Here is a 21,833-nt window from a genome sequence, read left to right as displayed (position 1 = left end):
AAGACACTTACCCCTTGCTCCTGATGGGGTCGTGGTTAGGGCCTTGCATGGCAGCTCCCGCCATAGGGACGGCGTGGCGAAGTTGGTAGAGTGGCCGTGCCAGCAATCGGAGTGTTGCTGGTTACCGGGGTTCAATCCCCACCTTCTACCATCCCAGTCACGTCCGTTGTGTCCTTGGGCAAGACACTTCACCCCTTGCTCCTGATGGCTGCTGGTTAGCGCCTTGCATGGCAGCTCCCGCCATCAGTGTGTGAATGTGTGTGTGAATGTGGTAATACTGTCAAAGCGCTTTGAATACCTTGAAGGTAGAAAAGCGCTATACAAGTATAACCCATTTATCATTTATTTATTATCAGTGTGTAATTGTGTGTGTGAATGTGTGTGTGAGTGGGTGAATGTGGAAATAGTGTCAAAGCACATCCACCTTCATATACAGTCAATGATGGTCTCCTATGGATGGATGGATTTGTATGGAGTGGAAATGTTTGCTGTTCAGTGACCTTGACTCGTCTCTAGGCTGGCCGATGTGAGCCCAAACTGCTGGAGGGAGATCAAGTGGTGCTCATCAATGGTCGAGACATTTCTGAACACACACACGACCAGGTGGTCATGTTCATTCGGGCCAGTAGAGAGTCACATTCCCGAGAGCTGGCCCTGCTCATCAAACGCAAAGGTCTGCTGGTGGAAATGCAAATAGGGAAAAATGTGCTGATGGGGCGGCGTGTCAACACTGCGCGTCCTCTACTAGCCATCACACACTTGTTTGTGTCTTTTTTTTCAGGTCCTGGCCGAGCAACGGTCCTACTGCAGTTGCCTCCCGTCCTCCCCCTCACGAGCCCCTCCAAAGGAGATGGGCTGCAGTCACCTGGTCAGTCGGTCACGACGTTGGACGAATCGATGCGACAGCTGGAGAAAGGGATTCAATCTGGCACTGTGTGCTTCCACTTTGAGGTACTTGACTGAAAAACTGCACTAAAATGTATTTAGCTGTATTTATTTTAAGCGGGATTTAGCCAGTCACATTTAGTTCTTCATAATAGGGCGTTTAATGCCTTTTAATTCTTTAGGAGGGATGTTGTCCCTAATCCTCACTGGTCCAACACAAAGATAATAACTGACTCAGGATCATTTCTGTGATGCTGGTTGACTTCCAAGTTGTTGTTATATTATTTTTTTGCAGTGTAAGCTGTCGCCATGATACTTTTATTAACCATAAAGGCAATTTTAGGGATCTTTTCTAACTGATATACAAGTATAAATATACTGCATGTTAACTACTGCAGGGGTTCTTAACCCTCTTGACCTTGGGCTTTTCCACTACAGAGGGGCCCCACTCAAATATTAACACTGACTTACATTTTAATCATATTCACTAATTTATATTTCACTTACTTACAGTGTAAAAGGAGGAACTTTGTCAAATAATATGAAATCATATGTTAAGATTATAGATGAGTACAAAAATAAATACTGTACTAATAAAATATACTGCAAAAGAAGGGACTCTGAAAAACTGATGAAAAATACATTTACATACAATTACGCAGTGCTGAAATAAATACATTCTAACTAAATTAATAATAATTACAATATACATGTTTCTTAAATAAACTATTAATACAATTTAAATTTAAATGAAAATACAGCTTGACCACTTTAGTCATAATTTTTGCGCTTAAGAAACTTCTCTATGACTTTAGCTCCAAACTTATTCTGTTTGTTTGAGATTGTAATGCGGTGGTTGCTGGAGCCTATCCCAGATGCATTCGGGTGGAAGGCGGGCTACACCGTGGACAAGTTGCCACATAACACTAGAATAAAGTAAAACTTCTTACCCTTTGAGGACTTTTAACAGACACTAAATGGAGAGGGAACAGGAAAGTGTTTGCAAAGCAATACTGTCACCTATACGAGCATTTTATAGGTACAGTATTATTTGTATATTTGTTGTCGTCCATTAGTGCAGCGTTTCTCAAAGTGTGGGGCGCGCCCCACTGGTGGGGAATAGAGACATGACAGGTGGGGCGCGAGGAACGGGAGGGAATTTCACTTTAATTTTTATTTTTTTAGATTTTTTTTTTTTTACTATGCTTTCATTTTCTATACACACTGTAAATCACTTTGTGATTCTGTCTGTGAAATCCGCTATATAAATAAATGTAAATTACTTATTTTTCCTGTAGGCTTTAAATTTCTAGGTAGGAGCAAAAGTTTGACAGACATAGCAACAGTAACTAATGGGGGCGGGGCTAAGCGGAACAAACTTGACGAGACAAGCGCAGCAAAATGAAAAGCTGTCCCACTGTCAAACGACACAGTTGCGAGACGTATACGCGACATTGCAAGTGATCTTGAGGAACAACTCGGAGACAAATGAAAAGAAAGTCGTTTTGCTTTACAAGTGGACGAAGCTACTGACAGCAATAAAGACTGCCTGTTCATCGCATACGTCCGCTTTGTGAATGGCGAGTCACTGTGCGAGGATTTTTCTGTTTTGCAAATACATCAAAAATAGAGCCTCTGCTGATGAGCTGTTCAAGATAATGGACAGTTTCCTCAAAGAACACGACCTTAAATGGGAAAACTGTGGGCTTTTGCTCTGATGGCGCACAGACCATGGCAGGGTCAAGAAACAAGCTGCAGTCTCTAATAAAGAGGGTTGCGCCAAATGCGCATTGGACACACTGTGTCATTCACCGGGAAGCACTCGCGTCAAGGCAGCTCAGCCCCGAACTCAATGAGGTTTTAACAGATGTGAGCGCGGTAAATTTGATCAAAACACGACCACTGAAAGCGCGACTGTTCTCTACACTGTGTGAGGAAATGGGAGCTGATCATACAGCTGTGCTGTTTCACCATACTTGCCAACCTTGAGACCTCCGATTTCGGGAGGTGGGGGTGGGGAGCGTGGTTGGGGGTGGGGGCGTGGTTAAGAGGGGAGGAGTATATTTACAGCTAGAATTCACCAAGTCAAGTATTTCACACACACACACACACACACACACACACACACACACATATATATATATATATATATATATATATATGTAACCGAGGGTTTATATATGTCGCCTATACTGTATGAAACTACAAAATAACAAACACGGAATCTCCAGTTTACACGAGGACCCTTTATTTACCTTCTTTTCAAAAACCTTCGCTCCACTCCACCACGTGACCTCACTTCCGCTCTTAGCGCCTTCAAAATAAGAGCTCAAGGCATATACTGTATGACAGCGTATAACAGGAACTTAACATCACCAAGAGGAAAGCCCATAAAAATAGGTTACATACCTCCCCTCCTACAAAAAGAAACGTCCTCGTTTCAACACCATAACATAATATGCAAAAATAACACAGGCAGTAAAAAAAAACACAGGAGTTAACACACACACAAAAAAAATATATATATATGCATGTTCCCCTCACACCACTGCACAGTCACGCATGCCACACTATTCCCACGTACACCAGAAAATTCTGATACACAATAGCCTCCAGACATACTATACACATATGAAACATGTGCCATCACAGTAAGAACATGTTAAGTGACCTTGACAATCTTTAACCGAAAGCCCAAATTTTTGTTTAATTTCTTCTATTTCTAAACAGCTAACCAAAAGTGACAAAGTCCTTGAAACGAACTGGTTGTGGCACATTCCTCCCAGAACGAGAAACAGTCTGTAGTGGCTCTCTGGTGCCTGTAATCTGAACAGTCCCTGTGTCACCAGAGATCAGCGGCTCGTCAGCCCTAGCACCCCCCTCTGGCGACCCCTCGTCCAGCAATGAGGGAGCCTGACTAGGAGAAGGCGAAGCAGACAGGCCATTTGAAAAACCAGCAGCCATCGGTAGTGTGTATGGTTTCAGTCTATCATAATGGACGACCTGCCCCCGTCCATCAAACTCCAAAGGGTTGTCAATATGATAGGTGAGTCCAGGTTCCCCTTGAGAGTCCAACACAGACAGGACCCTGTAGGGCCCCTTCCAGTGGGGAGCAAGTTTCATCCTGTCCTCTGTCGGATTACGTAGCCAAACCAGATCCCCTACTGCATACGGCCGGTGACGCACAGCTCCATCATAGTACAGCTTTTGCTTCTCGTAAGCGTTGGCGCCACCTTGCCTGGCACCAGCGAAAGCAGTCTCCAGCCTCTCTGCTAACGAGGCCACAAAGTCTGCATGAGAAAGAGGCAAGTCTGAGCGCACCAGGTGAGACGGCACCAACACATCCACTGGAACACGAGCCTCCCGTCCGTGAAGTAGATAGTACGGACTGTAGTTGGTGCAGGCATGCACAGATGTGTTATAGGCGAAAGCCACCTGTTTCAGATAATCATCCCACCGCTGCCACCAATGTAACCGAGGGTTTATATATGTCGCCTATACTGTATGAAACTACAAAATAACAAACACGGAATCTCCAGTTTACACAAGGACCCTTTATTTACCTTCTTTTCAAAAACCTTCGCTCCACTCCACCACGTGACCTCACTTGCGTGCTTAGCGCCTTCAAAATAAGAGCTCAAGGCATATACTGTATGACAGCGTACAACAGGAACTTAACATCACCAAGAGGAAAGCCCATAAAAATAGGTTATATATATATATATATATATATATATATATATATATATATATATATATATATATATATATATATATATATAAGAAATACTTGACTTTCAGTGAATTCTAGCTATATATATATATATATATATATATATATATATATATATATATATATATATATATATATATATATACAGGTAAAAGCCAGTAAATTAGAATATTTTGAAAAACTTGATTTATTTCAGTAATTGCATTCAAAAGGTGTAACTTGTACATTATATTTATTCATTGCACACAGACTGATGCATTCAAATGTTTATTTCATTTAATTTTGATGATTTGAAGTGGCAACAAATGAAAATCCAAAATTCCGTGTGTCACAAAATTAGAATATTGTGTAAGGGTTACATTTTGAAGACACCTGGTGCCACAAACTAATCAGCTGATTAACTCAAAACACCTGCAAAGGGCTTTAAATGGTCTCTCAGTCCAGTTCTGAAGCCTACACAAACATGGGGAAGACTTCAGATTTGACAGCTGTCCAAAAGGCAACCATCGACACATTGCACAAGGAGGGAAAGACACAAAAGGTTATTGCTGAAGAGGCTGGCTGTTCTCAGAGCTCTGTGTCCAAACACATTAATGGAGAGGCAAAGGGAAGGAAAAACTGTGGTCAGAAAAAGTGTACAAGCGATAGGGATCACCGCGCCCTGGTCAAGATTGTGGAAAAAAAAAACATTCAAAAATGTGGGGGAGATTCAGAAGGAGTGGACAGCTGCTGGAGTCAGTGCTTCAAGATCCACCACCAAGAGACGCTTGAAAGACATGGGTTTCAACTGCCGCATACCTCGTGTCAAGCCACTGTTGACCAAGAAACAGCGCGCAAAGCGTCTGACCTGGGCTAAGGAAAAAAAGAGCTGGACTGCTGCTGAGTGGTCCAAAGTCATGTTTTCTGACTAAAGCAAATTTTGCATTTCCTTTGGAAATCGAGGTCCCAGAGTCTGGAGGAAGACAGGTGAGGCACAGGATCCACGTTGCCTGAAGTCTAGTGTAAAGTTTCCACCATCAGTGATGGTTTGGGGTGCCATGTCATCTGCTGGTGTCGGTCCACTCTGTTTCCTGAGATCCAGGGTCAACGCAGCCGTCTACCAGCAAGTTTTAGAGCACTTCATGCTTCCTGCTGCTGACCTGCTCTATGGAGATGGAGATTTCAAGTTCCAACAGGACTTGGCGCCTGCACACAGCGCAAAATCTACCCGTGCCTGGTTTACGGACCATGGTATTTCTGTTCTAAATTGGCCCGCCAACTCCCCTGACCTTAGCCCCATAGAAAATCTGTGGGGTATTGTGAAAAGGAAGATGCAGAATGCCAGACCCAAAAACGCAGAAGAGTTGAAGGCCACTATCAGAGCAACCTGGGCTCTCATAACACCTGAGCAGTGCCAGAAACTCATCGACTCCATGCCACGCCGCATTAACGCAGTAATTGAGGCAAAAGGAGCTCCAACCAAGTATTGAGTATTGTACATGCTCATATTTGTCATTTTCATACTTTTCAGTTGGCCAACATTTCTAAAAATCCCTTTTTTGTATTAGCCTTAAGTAATATTCTAATTTTGTGACACACGGAATTTTGGATTTTCATTTGTTGCCACTTCAAATCATCAAAATTAAATGAAATAAACATTTGAATGCATCAGTCTGTGTGCAATGAATAAATATAATGTACAAGTTACACCTTTTGAATGCAATTACTGAAATAAATCACGTTTTTCAAAATATTCTAATTTACTGGCTTTTACCTGTGTATATATATATAAGAAATACTTGACTTTCAGTGAATTCTAGCTGTATATATATATATATATATATATATATATATATATATATATATATATATATATATATATATATATATATATAAATAAGAGAAATACTTGAATTTCAGTGTTCATTTATTTACACATATACACACACATAACACTCATCTACTCATTGTTGAGTTAAGGGTTGAATTGTCCATCCTTGTTCTATTCTCTGTCATTATTTTTCTAACCATGCTGAACACCCTCTCTGATGATGCATTCTGCTTCGTCTCCTTGTTGTGTGCGCAGTTGTGCACTGCACTCTCTAAAAGCCCTAGATGTTAATGTCACATATGCATGTACATTAGATGGCAGTATTGCCCTGTTTAAGAGTGTCACAACATTGCTGTTTACGGCAGACGAACTGCTTTACGGTAGACGAAAACGTGACTGCTGTTGTTGTGTGTTGTTTCCGTGCTGGGAGGACGTTAATTAAACTGTCTAACAATAAACCCACATAAGAAACCAAGAACTCGCCCTCGATCATTCTACAGTTATAACGTGATTGGGCAGGCACGCTGTTTATATTGTGGGAAAGCGGACGTGAAAACATGCTGTCGACACGTCACTCAGGTACGCCTGAATTTCGGGAGATTTTCGGGAGAAAATTTGTCCCGGGAGGTTTTCGGGAGAAGCGCTGAATTTCGGGAGTCTCCCGGAAAATCCGGGAGGGTTGGCAAGTATGTGTTTCACAGTGAAGCAAGGTGGCGCTCCCGGGGCAAAGTGCTGTCACTTGCCCTGTCTTCCCAAATGCATAGCTCCTCCTTTTTTTTTGCAAAGATTGCAAAGTGGCACTTTTATTTTATTTATTTTGAACTTGATGCAAGTTATTTGATTTATTATTGAACTTGATGCAAGTTATAACACTTTTATTTGATTTATTATTGAACTTGATGCAAGTTATAACACTTTTATATGATTTATTATTGAACTTGATGCAAGTTATAACACTTTTTGATTTATTATTGAACTTGATACAAGTTATAACACTTTTGTTTTATTTATCATTGAACTTGATGCAAGTTATTTTATTTATTATTGAACTTGATGCAAGTTATACCAGGCAGCATGGTGGCAGAGGGGTTCGTGCATCTGCCTCACAATACGAAGGTCTTGAGTAGTCTTGGGTTCAATACTGGGCTCGGGATCTTTCTGTGTGGAGTTTTCATGTCCTCCCCGTGACTGCGTGGGTTCCCTCCGGGTACTCCGGCTTCCTCCCACCTCCAAAGACATGCACCTGGGGATAGGTTGATTGGCAACACTAAATGGTCCCTAGTGTGTGAATGTGAGTGTGAATGTTGTCTGTCTATCTGTGTTGGCCCTGCGATGAGGTGGCGACTTGTCCAGGGTGTACCCCGCCTTCCGCCCGATTGTAGCTGAGATAGGCTCCAGCGCCCCCCGCGACCCCAAAGGGAATAAGCGGTAGAAAATGGATGGATGGATGGGCAAGTTATACCACAGCTGCACAGTTATTTTATTTATTATTGAACTTGATGTTATTTTATGTTATTGAGTTTGAATGTATACAACTTGATGTTACTTGATGTTCAATAAATTTGAAAATGTTAAGCTTGGCATTAGCGTTCTGTTGGGGCGATGGGGGCAGGTGGGGCTTGAAAACTCCCCCTTGTCCAAAGTGGGGGATGACAAAAAAAGTTTGAGAACCACTGCATTAGTGTATGTTGGTCAGCTTCTGTGATTTTTATTGAATCGCATGCATAGTTGTAATTTCACAATTCAAATCGGAAATAATGTGAAGTCAATTTCTCAGGGTAAATCTATCAACATTTGTAATCGTCATTCAAGTGTAAAATACGTTACCGGCTATCTAATTAAACAAAAATGATTCAATTATACTTACCAAACAGAGCAGTGTAGTGGAAACCGAGCAATGCGGTAACATAGTGGTGCTTTATATACTGTAAATTGCTAGAATGAATTGTGTAAGGCAGGTCTTCAACGTTTTTCAAGTCAAGGACCCCCAAATTGATGTAGAGATGGAGCAGGAAAGCCCTGATTTTATATCTTGTATAAAATTGTGTTTTAAATTCAACTGATCCTAAGGGTACATTGTTATTGTGCAATACTAAGTCATTCAAAGAATACAGTATAGCGCCACTAATAACTGTCTACAGCGCTAATCAAAAGCTTGCAACTTTAGCTCTAATAACCGGTGCAACAGATGCCAAGTGGATATGACTACTGGTCAATAGTGGGACCATAATAAAGCAGTTTAATTATTTATTAATGTTTTTATTAAAAACCTGCAAGGTACAGTGAGTAGGGCGGCCATGTCAATGCCATATACAGTATAAACCAATGTTAATGTATATTTAAAGACAAATATAATATAATAAATACATATATATTTAAAAAAAGGTAATTAACCAAAAACTTCGGACCCCTTAAGGCAGCGTTTCTCAAAGTGTGGGGCGCGCCCCACTGGTGGGGAATAGAGACATGACAGGTGGGGCGCGAGGAACGGGAGGAAATTTCACTTTAAATTTTTTTTTTTATTATTATATTCTTAGATTTTCTTTTTTATTATGCTTTCATTTTCTATACACACTGTAAATCACTTTGTGATTCTGTCTATGAAATCCGCTATATAAATAAATGGAAATTACCGGTACTTATTTTTACTGTAGGCTTTAAATTTCTCGGTAGGAGCGAAAGTTTGACAGACATAGCAACAGTAACTAATGGGGGCGGGGCTAAGCGGAACAAACTTTCGCGCGGATGGGTAGCAGGCTAATGTGTGGACCACAATTACACAAATATATACATTTGTGACTCGCACCTCAAAGGTCGTCAAGCCAGAGCCAGCGCCTGCAGAGAAACAAAAATCTGACGGGCACACACTGTGTCATTCACCGGGAAGCACTCGCGTCAAGGCAGCTCAGCCCCGAACTCAATGAGGTTTTAACAGATGTTGTGAGCGCGGTAAATTTGATCAAAACACGACCACTGAAAGTGCGACTGTTCTTTGCACTGTGTGAGGAAATGGGAGCTGATCATACAGCCGTGCTGTTTCACAGTGAAGCAAGGTGGCTCTCCTGGGGCAAAGTGCTGTCACTTGCCCTGTCTTGCCAAATGCATAGCTTCTCCTTTTTTTTTTGCAGAGATTGCAAAGTGGCACTTTTATTTTATTTATTATTGAACTTGATGTTATTTTATGTTATTGAGTTTGAATGTATACAACTTGATATTCAATAAATTTGAAAATGTTAAAGCTTGGCATTAGCGCTCTGTTGGGGCGATGGGGGCAGGTGGGGCTTGAAAACTCCTCCTTGTCCAAAGTGGGGGATGACAAAAAAAGTTTGAGAACCACTGCCTTAAGGGTAGCAGACCCCCTTTTGAAGACCTCTGGTGTAGAGAGAGTATAATAAAGTAAAATATGCTTAGTTTTTTAATTGGAATACTCATTTTCCATATCTATTTCTAATTCTCTAGTTATTGTCACACATTGCAGAAAACACAAATGTGTTGTTACAATGCCTGGTAGCAGTTAGAACTTAAAGGTTTGTTTGACTTTTGAGGCATATTTCTCCAGAGATAAGGTCAAACTCCAAAGTATATCACTTTTAAGCTCAATGACTCCAGAATTTCCGCTGTATTGGTTAATTTGTTTTATTTGTTTAGGGTCATGAGTTGATGTTTGTTGATGTGATCTCGTCATTCTCAGAATCTATACAGGAGAAAGCACGGCTTATCCCTCAACTGCGCTCATCTTCCAGAGAATGTTGAGAAGAATCGCTATAGGGACATTTTACCCTGTGAGTGCTTCCTCTTTCACACTTTATCTGTACCTCTCAATTCACCCTTGAACCACAGCTGGCTGATGTAGAACTGATGTCTCACTCTGCTTGCAGATGACGCCACCAGAGTCACTCTCCAGGGCCGAGAGGACTACATTAACGCCAGCCACATCACGGTGCGCATTAGAGTAGCCCATTTTGCACGTACACTGAATAAAAAATCTGTGTGTGTGTTTGTTTGTTTCTTAGTTGGTGCCTCCGGTGTCTGGTGTGTGTTTGCGTTACATTGCAGCTCAGGGTCCATTGCCACATACCTGCAGTGACTTTTGGCAGACTGTTTGGGAGCAACAGTCGCACACCATCGTCATGCTTACAACTCTGACAGAGAAAGGGCGGGTATGCATACTTCCAACTCTTTCTGTACAACAAAGGTGTCAAAACTGGGGCCTTTGGGCCATTTTCAGCCTACAGCTGGTTTTTACAGGCACTTGGCATATTTGTAAAAAATTAAATAATTAATTGGAAAGGATACCTATAACACAAGGCTAAGATGTTTGTTTAGGCAGCTCAGCTTTTATTGATCTCCATTAGATTGCCTTTAGCGCAGGGGTTTCCAAACTTTTTGACTCGGGTGCTTCATTTGGCTACAAAAAATGGTCAATGTCCAGGCTATCTATCTATCTGTCTATCTATCTATCTGTCTATCTATCTATCTGTCTATCTATAAATATACAAATGTAGTGTTATGTGAAAGTTTGTCCTATCCCCTCTTAATTACTGTAAAAAGCTAAATCACTACACTACCATCAGATCTGTATAAAAAAAAAGTTACAATAACTTATAGTTATTGTTTTATCGTGAAACTGTTTCTTTATTATTTATTCCAAATCAGTGTGCTGAACTATGAGTGTATGTTTACACAGCTGTTTTCTCAGGTGATCTGCAATCCCAATGATTTAAGTTTGCATATTTGATAGGGAATTTTGCAAAACATGTAAAAATACAGTAGAACCTGCGATAAAGCCCAATTTTCAGGGGAAATGGCCAATACGCTGTTGTACATGTGCGTCCGCATGCACACACATGATCACGACACATTTTCTTGATGATCAGCAAAGCGAGTGAGGATCATTTGCACATAAATAAAAGATGTAGGATGGCGACTTGTCCAGGGTGTACCCCGCCTTCTGCCCGAGTGCAACTGGGATAGGCTCCAGCACCCTTGCCACCCTGAAAGGGACAAGTGATAGAAAATGGATGGATGGATGGATTTACAATATTATCAGGATATGATCAGAGACACTTCATTAATCAAAGCAAGCTGTAGCTGACCGACTGAATAACAACACATAACTTGTAACTGTTATGAATACGCCCCTCCACCAGACTGTGATAACACTACAATATGAAGTATAAACTATCCATTCATCCATCCATCCATTTTCTACCGCTTATTCCCTTCGGGGTCGCGGGGGGGGACGCTGGAGCCTATCTCAGCTACAATCGGGCGGAGGGCGGGGTACATCCCGGACAAGTCGCCACCTAATCGCAGGGCCAACACAGACAGACAACATTCACACTCACATTCACACACAAGGGCCAATTTAGTGTTGCCAATCAACCTATCCCCAGGTGCATGTCTTTGGAGGTGGGAGGAAGCCGGAGTACCCGGAGGGAACCCATGCAGTCACGGGGAGGACATGCAAACTCCACACATAAACTATAAAACATTAAATAATAAGAGTATGTGAAAGTTTGACTCCTACCTTGTTTACTTTCGTGGCGACTTCCTTAAGGTTTTGTAATCAATCAGAAACATGCAAATATGCAATAAACACGAGGGACATGTGGAGAGAAAGTTTAGAGAGAAAGTGTTTGTGTCTTGTAGAGGTTGTAATTTTAAAGTGGGTTTGGTGCTTAGATGTTTTTATAATGTCCACAGAGGACAGATGAGATTGTGTGGAACATTTATGTAAACTTTGTGTTGTTTTTTATTTGTTTGTAGCATGGGCGGCAACGTTTGTTTGGATGCTACATGTAAATAGATTATATGCTTATTCAGCAGCAATGTTACACACATGGTCATTGGATGACATTGGTCACAATAGCCTGAAGAAAATAATATTTAGTACGCTGGCGGGCACATGGTAGTTTGGACACCCCTGCTTTAGCGTCTTCAGTGCACAAAATGTACTGTAGTAGTATGCCGCATCCTTCTATTTTTCTGAATGCAGCCTTTTGTGGACCCTTAATAGTGCATGCAACATCAACATTTGTTCAAGAAGGACAATACAGCAAGTAAACATAAGAAACAAAGCAGCAGCAACTAGATTAAAACAAGGTATAATTGGTGTGCTTTTCAATTATAACAATTCTGCTGTGATTTACCACTGGCACAACATAGGAGGCATAGGAGATTATTACTTAATAGTGACTGATGTCACATTCACACAACAATAAAAAGAATGATAATATTAATGCTCTATAACTTATTTTTATGTCACACAGACTGACAGTGAATCAGAAGGATAAAGGCCAAAAAATACGATTTATTAATTATTATTAATATTAGTGGTAGTTTTAGAAATATGTGTGTTACAATGGTATCTCAACTTACGAGCTAAATCGGTTCCATGACCGAGCTTACAACTCAAAACACTTGTATCTCAAATCAACGTTGGCCATTGATATGAACTGAAATCAATTTAATTGGTCCTTGGTCCCCCCAAAACATCAACACTTTAACATGTAACATGCCTTTCAAAAAGAAAAACTAACTTATGAACAATAAATGTTGTTTGAAAACCAATACGATAGAATGTACTACAAACAACTACAGTAGTTTTATACAGTAATGTTTAATTTACATTGGAGAGCAGACTTACAGTATGCAATGTCTCCTTCAAGCTGCTTCTCTGTTTAACAACAGGAATTGTTATTTTTGTTTATGTCGCACACCAGCGTCTTTGAGTGACAGACCGGAGGTCAGAGTTGACAGCAAGTGATTTGCATGTCAGTGCATAAGACCCAGTGAGTAAGGGTAACGCGTAGTAGTCCAGTTTGTAGAGTTAGGAGACAAAACGAACAGAAACACGTCAAGCAGACTATCGGTAGGGTCTCCTTATTTTCATTCTGGATGGCTTCTGCTTCAATGTAGTGTCCTTAGGGTGTCGCGCCGGGTCAGCGACACCCCCATGTTTTTGATCGGTTGTTTCTTTTCGGCTCTCTCCTTTGCACTCGCTTTCTTTATTTCTCGTGCTTGGATGGCAGGGTTGTTTCCATCTCTGGCTATGGACTGTTGCATGGCGAGTAGGACCGAATGTTTTTACACGGTTCATTCATAATATAAGTTGGCATACTTGTAAGCTAAGGTACCACTATTTATTAATAATACTTACTTACACATGTTGTATTTATTAGTGTGTGTATTATTTAGGGATGTGTCAATCGATTGGCAAGTACATGATGGCTATTGCCGATTAATGCCTTTTGTTGCCAATGACTCTTGCTGACACTAGGGTTGTGAGCGATAAACTGATGCAAGCGAGCGACAAGCGAGCAATGCGGCAGCATCGGTAGCAGCCACTACAATCAATAAAATCAGTTATGTTTCTTTAGGTTAATCGACTGTAGAAACATGGACTAGCAACCGGTTGACAGTTTATCTTTAAAAAACAATGCAAGAGCCAGGAATGTCTGCGAAATGATTCATGCGCATGTTCCGTTAGCTTACCTTACTGAAGAGAATACCGGTAGGTGTGAATAGCAGTAGCGGCTAATGTTCCTCCACAGAGCAAAGCTGTTAAGTTCACGGCAATGGGAGGATCAACAAAAGACTTCGACTGAGACTTCCTTTTTACTGTCATTCAAATTTGAACTTTACAGTACAGATAAGAACAACATTTTGTTACATAAGCTCATGGTAATGCAGGATAAAAAAGCAATAAGGTGCATATATAAATAAATAAATAGGTTACTGTACAGATAAATATATTGCACTTTTCCACATGAGTCCACCTTTATGGATGTATGTTATATTGTCTTTTTTATTCCAGCGAGTCAATCCATTTTGGGGGGAGTTGAGGGGATAATTTAATTATGATGCGTTCAAGAGTCTTACGGCCTGAGGGAAGAAGCTGTTACAGAACCTGGAGGTTCTGCTTCGGAGGCTGCGGAACCTCTTTCGAGAGTCCAGCAGTGAAAACAGTCCTTGGTGGGGGTGGGAGAAGTATTTGCAGATTTTCTGAGCCCTGGTCAGGCAGCGGCTTTTTGCGATCTCCTGGATAGGAGGAAGAGGAGTCCTGATGATCTTTTCCGCCGTCCTCACCACTCTCTGGAGAGACTTCCAGTCTGAGGCACTGCAGGCTCCAGTCCAGACAGAGATGCTGTTGGTCAGTAGGCTCTCTATAGTGCCTCTGTAGAATGGGGGGAGGGAGCTGTGCTCTTTTCATCCGACGCAAAAAGTGCATGCGCTGCTGAGCTCTTTTTACAAGAGCTCCGGTGTGTAGGGACCAGGTTATATTGTCAGTTATCTGCACCCCCAGGAACTTGGTGCTGCTTACTATCTCCACCGCTGAGCCGTCGATGAAGAGTGAAGCGTGGCTGGACTGGTGCTTCCTGAAGTCAACCATGATCTCCTTGGTCTTGTCGACATTCAGGACCAGGTTGTTGGTTCTGCACCATTCAACCAGATGTTTCACCTCTTCCCTGTAGTCCATGTCGTTGTTGTCACGGATGAGGCCCACTACTGTCGTGTCGTCCGCATACTTCACAATGTGGTTGGTAGTGGACCGAGCGCAGCAGTCATGAGTCTTCAACGTGAACAGCAGCGGACTCAGGACGCAGCCCTGGGGGGAGCCGGTGCTCAGGGAGATGGCACTGGAGGTGTTGTTGCCCACTCTCACAGACTGGGGTCTGTCTGTGAGGAAGTCAAGCAGCCAGTTACATAGGGGGGTATTGAATCCAAAGGGGGCCAGTTTGCTCACCAAGTGCTGCAGGATGATGGTGTTGAATGCTGAGCTGAAGTCCAGAAACAACATCCGCACGTGTGTGTCCTTTCCTTCCAGATGTTCTAAGCTCAGGTGGAGTGCAGAGGAGATTGCGTCCTTTGTGGAGCGGTTAGGGCGATTAGCAAACTGGTATGGGTCGAATGTGGGGGGAAGTCTGGAGACAATATATTCCTTTACCAGCCTCTCGAAGCACTTCATTACGATGGGGGTGAGTGCAACGGGGCGGTAATCATTGAGGGAGGAGATTGTGGGGTTTTTTTGCACTGGAATGATTTTGGCCGTCTTAAAGCATGATGGTACCACAGCCTGGGTCAGCGAGATGTTGAAGATGTCTGTGAGAACCCCAGCCAGCTGGTCTGCACATCCCTTAAGCACCTTGCCCGGAATGTCATCAGGTCCCGGTGCTTTCCGGGGGTTCACTCTCCTCAGGGTTTTCCGGACATCCGCTATATCCAGGTTGAGCGGCTGCTCATCAGGGCGAGGGATGGATGTTCTCGCTGGAGTGGTGTTAAGTGCCTCAAACCTTCCAAGTAGTTGTTAAGGTCATCTAGGAAGCTGATACTGTTGTCACAGGGACAGGGGGCAGCTTTATAGTCCGTGATGACCTGTATGCCCTGCCACATTCGTCTAGTGTTTGTGGGGTTCTCGAAGAAGTCCTGCACTTTCTGACTGTGAGCACGCTTTGCAACCTTTATGGCACGGTTCAGACGGAGTACCTGGAAAGGTGCTCAGGACGTGCGCCCACCAGCTCGCTCCCCCCCTCACCAGGATCTTCAACCTCTCCCTGGCTCAGGCAGTCATCCCATCCTGCCTGAAGTCATCTACAATAATCCCAGTGCCGAAGAAGTCTCCCATCACCAGCCTGAATGATTACCGACCAGTGGCCCTCACTCCGGTAATCATGAAGTGCTCGAGCGACTTGTTCTCCAGCACATCAAGGACCATATCCCTCCAGACTTCGACCCCCACCAGTTCGCATACCGGGCGAACAGGTCCACAGAGGACGCCATCGCTGTTGCTCTCCACTCTGCTCTGAACCACCTGGAGCAGCAGCAGAGCTACGTCCGGATGCTCTCTGTGGACTATAGCTCTGCCTTCAATACAATAATCCCGGACAGACTCTGCAATAAACTGGACACTCTTGGCCTCCCCCCTCTCACAAACGCCTGGATAATGGACTTCCTAACGGACCGACCCCAGAATGTGAGACTTGGCCCGCACCTCTCATCCTCCCGCACGCTGAGCATCGGCTCCCCACAGGGCTGTGTGCTGAGCCCCCTCCTCTACTGCCTTTACACCCATGACTGCAGTCCGGCCCACAGTGACAACCTTACCGTCAAGTTCGCCGACGATACCACAGTGGTCGGGCTCATCTCCAGGGGTGACGAGGCTGCCTACAGACTGAAGCTGACGGCCTGGTCTTCGGAGAACAACCTCGCTCTCAACACCAGCAAGACCAGAGAGATCATCGTCGACTTCAGGAGGAGCAGCACCGACCGTGCCCCCCTCTACATCAACGGCGAGCGTGTAGAGAGGGTCCACACCTTCAGGTACCTTGGAGTCCACATCTCTAATGACTTCTCCTGGACAGTCAACACCACATCAATCATCAAGAAGGCTCAGCAGCGGCTACACTTCCTTAGAGTCCTCGGGAAGTACAACCTGAAGCCTGACCTGCTGCTGACCTTCTACCGCTCGTCCATCGAGAGCCTGCTGACCTACTGTATTACGGTATGGTACGGCAGCAGACAGGGAGAGGCTGCAAAGAGTGGTCAAGACGGCTCAGAAGATCATCGGCCGCCCTCTCCCCTCTCTGACGGACATCTACACCTCCCGCTGCCTCAACAGAGCCAGTGCCATCATCAAGGACAGCACCCACCCTGGCTCTGACCTGTTCCACCTGCTGCCCTCTGGGAAGCGCTACAGGTGCATTAAAACCAAAACAAACAGGCTAAAGAACAGCTTCTTCCCCAGGGCCATAACCATCCTGAACGGACTGCCCCATTGTCCCTCATAACTGCCTTCTCTTCGGTGCAATAACCCATTCCACCAACCACCCTGTTTTTGTTTTGTTTTTTCATGTATATATTCATTTCACACCATATTCATTGCACTTCTACATTTTTTACATTTTTATATATTTGCACATTGTTTTTCTAGCATGCACACATCGCACTGTATGGAATGGCCTCAATCTCGTTACCTTGCGTAATGACAATAAAGCTGATTCTGATTCTGATTCTGATTCTGAGCTCTGGCTGTTTTTAATGCCACCATGTCGCCAGACTTAAAAGCCTTGTTCCGAGCCTTCAGCATTGCACGTACCTCACTGTTCATCCAGGGTTTTTCGTTGGCCCGTGTGGGGATGTTCTTGATCACACTGACATCCTCCATGCACTTCTGAATGTATGCGGACACAGACTCTGCATACTCCTCCACACATATGTGGTGATTTTCGGTGGCGGCTGCTTTGAACATGTCCCAGTCTGTGGTTTCGAAGCAGTCTTGTAATGCTGACATTGCTCCCTCTGGCCAGGTCCTCACCTGCTTCACTGTAGCTTGCTTCCTGATCAGCAGGGGCTTGTATGCAGGAATTAGCATCACATATAGATGGTCTGAGGAGCCGAGGTGGGGGCGTGGTGCAGCTTTATCCATCCATCCATCCATCTTCTTCCGCTTATCCGAGGTCGGGTCGCGGGGGAAGCAGCCTAAGCAGGGAAGCCCAGACTTCCCTCTCCCCAGCCACTTTGTCCAGCTCCTCCCGGGGGATCCCGAGGCGTTCCCAGGCCAGCCGGGAGACATAGTCTTCCCAACGTGTCCTGGGTCTTCCCCGTGGCCTCCTACCGGTCGGACGTGCCCTAAACACCTCCCTAGTGAGGCGCTCGGGTGGCATCCTGACCAGATGCCCGAACCACCCCATCTGGCTCCTCTCGATGTGGAGGAGCAGCGGCTTTACTTTGAGCTCCCCCCGGATGACAGAGCTTCTCACCCTATCTCTAAAGGAGAGCCCCGCCACCCGGCGGAGGAAACTCATTTTCAGCCGCTTGTACCCGTGATCTTGTCCTTTCGGTCATAACCCAAAGCTCATGACCATAGGTGAGGATGGGAACGTAGATCGACCGGTAAATTGAGAGCTTTGCCTTCCGGCTCAGCTCCTTCTTCACCACAACGGATCGATACAGCGGCCGCATTACTGAAGACGCCGCACCGATCCGCCTGTCGATCTCACGATCCACTCTTCCCTCACTCGTGAACAAGACTCCGAGGTACTTGAACTCCTCCACTTGGGGCAAGATCTCCTCCCCAACCCGAAGATGGCACTCCACCCTTTTCCGGGCGAGAACCATGGACTCGGACTTGGAGGTGCTGATTCTCATCCCAGTCGCTTCACACTCAGCTGCGAACCGATCCAGTGAGAGCTGAAGATCCTGGCCAGATGAAGCCATCAGGACCACATCATCTGCAAGAAGCAGAGACCTAATCCTGCAGCCACCAAACCGGATCCCCTCAACGCCTTGACTGCGCCTAGAAATTCTGTCCATAAAAGTTATGAACAGAATCGGTGACAAAGGGCAGCCTTGGCGGAGTCCAACCCTCACCGGAAAGGTGTCCGACTTACTGCCGGCAATGCGAACCAAGCTCTGACACTGATCATACAGGGAGCGGACCGCCACAATCAGACATTCCGAAACCCCATACTCTCTGAGCACTCCCCACAGGACTTCTCGAGGGACACGGTCGAATGCCTTCTCCAAGTCCACAAAGCACATGTAGACTGGTTGGGCAAACTCCCATGCACCCTCTAGGACCCTGCCGAGAGAATAGAGCTGGTCCACAGTTCCACGACCAGGACGAAAACCACACTGTTCCTCCTGAATCCGAGGTTCGACTATCCGACGTAGCCTCCTCTCCAGTACACCTGAATAGACCTTACCGGGAAGGCTGAGGAGTGTGATCCCACGATAGTTAGAACACACCCTCCGGTTCCCCTTTTTAAAGAGAGGAACCACCACCCCGATCCGCCAATCCAGAGGTACTGCCCCCGATGTCCACGCGATGCTGCAGAGTCTTGTCAACCAAGACAGGCCCACAGCATCCAGAGCCTCAAGGAACTCCGGGCGGATCTCATCCACCCCCGGGGCCTTGCCACCGAGGAGCTTTTTAACTACCTCAGCAACCTCAGCCCCAGAAATAGGAGAGCCCACCACAGATCCCCCAGGCACTGCTTCCTCATAGGAAGACGTGTTGGTGGGATTGAGGAGGTCCTCGAAGTATTCCCTCCACCGATCCACAACTTCCGCAGTCGAGGTCAGCAGAACACCACCTTCACCAGCTTTATATGCATGTTTAATATTACTATACTATACACTATGTTTAATATTACTATACACCAAGTCCAATTTGCTTCCACCCCTGGTTGCAAAATTCACATATTGATGGAAATGAGGGAACATAGTTTTCATTTTAGCTTTATTAAAATCCCCTGCCACGATGAAAACTCCCTCTGGATGTGTAGATTGCAGTTCATTGATGGAGCAGTACAAAGTATTCAAAGCTTCTTTGGTGTTAGCACTGGGAGGAATGTACACTGCTGTGAAGATCATAGCACTGAATTCCCTGGGTAAATAAAATGGCCTGCATTTTATAGTTAATAGTTCTACATCAGGAGAGCAGTGACGTGATACTATCTTACCATTATTGCACCAGTTGTTGTTGACGTACATACAAACACCACCGCCTCCGGATTTACCGGTGAGAGTGCTGCTCTTGTCCGACCGAAACATAGTTAGCCCCTCAATGCTAACTGCCTCGTCCGGAACGGATGATTTCAACCACGTTTCTGTTAGAAATATGGCGCAACAGTCTCATCTCGCGTCTTGCATTTAAATCCAGCTTCAGGTAGTCCAGTTTGTTCTCCAGGAAGCGGACATTTGAAAGCAGGACGGAAGGAAGCAGCGTTCTGTGAGGATTAGCCTTCAGCTTTGTTGTTAGCCCCGCTTCTGCTTCCGATCACACCGCTTACGTCTCTTCCGTTGACGGTCCCCGCTAGTACTAGGCTCCGCTGCTTCAAAGGCCGCTGGATGTAGCCGGCGTAGAATTCCCATGCTAGCGAGAAGGTCCAACGTACACGCATCTTTCAGTCCAAAACGGCCCGATCTATCCACATCCAGAATTGTCTGGCGGTCGTATGTTCAATTACCACCGTAAGCGTCTGCAAGCCGCAGCCCGTCAGGGCGCCGCCATCTTTTTATTTTTTATTTTTTTTATTTTTTTATGTATGCATATATATATGTATATATATATATGTATATATATATATATATATATATATACACAGTATTTATATATATATATATATATATATATATATATACATGTGTGTGTATGTATATGTATATATATATATACTGTATATATATATATATATTCTTCAGTCAAATAAGTACAGGCTAATATTGACATGAAAACACAGACAACTGCACTTCTGAATGACCTCAACTCGGTGTAGCAATACACACAAGTAAACAAAAGGCTCATCAACTTTCTACATTTCAATTACTTTTCAATCAGGGATCAGCCTCTTTTACATATTTTAGGAAAGCACCCCATACCTCTTGAAATTTCACCAAACAACCATTCAATGTCAGTCTAATCGAAATTAAGGAAGTAAAGAATATCTCTATTCCACCAGATGTGGCAGGGAGGCGCTGCATTCTTCCAATTTAGCACAATGAGTCATCTAGCCAACAAAATAGTAAATGTTGTTAAATTATTTTTGCTGAGAGAAGATGACGGAGGGGCTACCCAGAATAGTCCGCTTAGAGGATTCGGTTCAATGTTTTCACCAATTACCGAAAACAAAGTAAATACATTTTCAGTCCAATAACTGCGCAGGAATGCCCTGAGCCAAAACATACTGTATGTATTAGGTTAGCTGGAGACTGTTCACACCAATCACATATTACCGATATTACGTCATACATCTTAGCCAGTCGGACCTTGGTTGAAAACACATTGATTATTCGAAAAGGAGTGCTTACTCCGAATGAACCCGGTTTAATCCGCATTAGCAACAGAAGGAAGAATACTGTCCAGATGTAAAGCCAGCAATTTGGATAACAGTTTAAAGTCCACATTCAAAATGCTAATAGAACGATACGAGGTGCATGATGAAGGATCTTTGGGTTTTTTCAAGAGGAGAAAAATTGAAGCTTGGTTCAGTGTTTGCGGAAGGCGGTCGGATTTAAACAATTCATTACATATGTCCAATAATATTGGGGCTAGTTTATGCCAACATTTTTTTAAACATTTGGGGAGGATATGCATCTGGCCCCGGGGATTTACCATTTTGTAATGATGATGCTGCAACATTCAATTCCTCAACAGTAACAGGTCTCTCTAATTCTACCGCAGCACACTGATCAACTGAGGGGATGACTAGATTGACAAAAAAGTTATTCAGGAGTAAAACATTGAGCAGATGAGGGACGGGACGCATATAAATTCTTGAATACATTATTAATATCAATATCATCAGTGGTTATACCTGAATCCGTTTGAATCTGCGAAATATATTGAGATGCTGATATTTGAAGTAGTTGATGGGCTAGTCGTTTGCTAGCTTTATTGCC

General features: G+C 44.0%; 1 protein-coding gene across 3 annotated transcripts in view; it reads left to right on the top strand.

Annotated features, from left to right (window-relative positions):
- The window catches only part of ptpn3 (protein tyrosine phosphatase non-receptor type 3), a 92,239-nt gene that overhangs the window by 32,359 nt on the left and 38,047 nt on the right, over nucleotides 1-21,833 (top strand). For all 3 annotated transcript variants that reach the window (XM_061955151.1, XM_061955144.1, XM_061955157.1), the window contains 5 exons: nucleotides 517-673; nucleotides 782-951; nucleotides 10,120-10,210; nucleotides 10,307-10,368; nucleotides 10,442-10,588. In XM_061955151.1, coding sequence (XP_061811135.1) covers nucleotides 517-673; nucleotides 782-951; nucleotides 10,120-10,210; nucleotides 10,307-10,368; nucleotides 10,442-10,588 — 627 coding nt within the window. The remainder of the gene's footprint in view (nucleotides 1-516; nucleotides 674-781; nucleotides 952-10,119; nucleotides 10,211-10,306; nucleotides 10,369-10,441; nucleotides 10,589-21,833) is intronic.

The sequence above is a fragment of the Nerophis lumbriciformis genome, linkage group LG04, assembly GCF_033978685.3.
Source record: "Nerophis lumbriciformis linkage group LG04, RoL_Nlum_v2.1, whole genome shotgun sequence".
In the NCBI taxonomy this organism is placed as follows: Eukaryota; Metazoa; Chordata; class Actinopteri; order Syngnathiformes; family Syngnathidae; genus Nerophis; species Nerophis lumbriciformis.
This window is presented reverse-complemented; position numbering and strand designations above follow the sequence as displayed.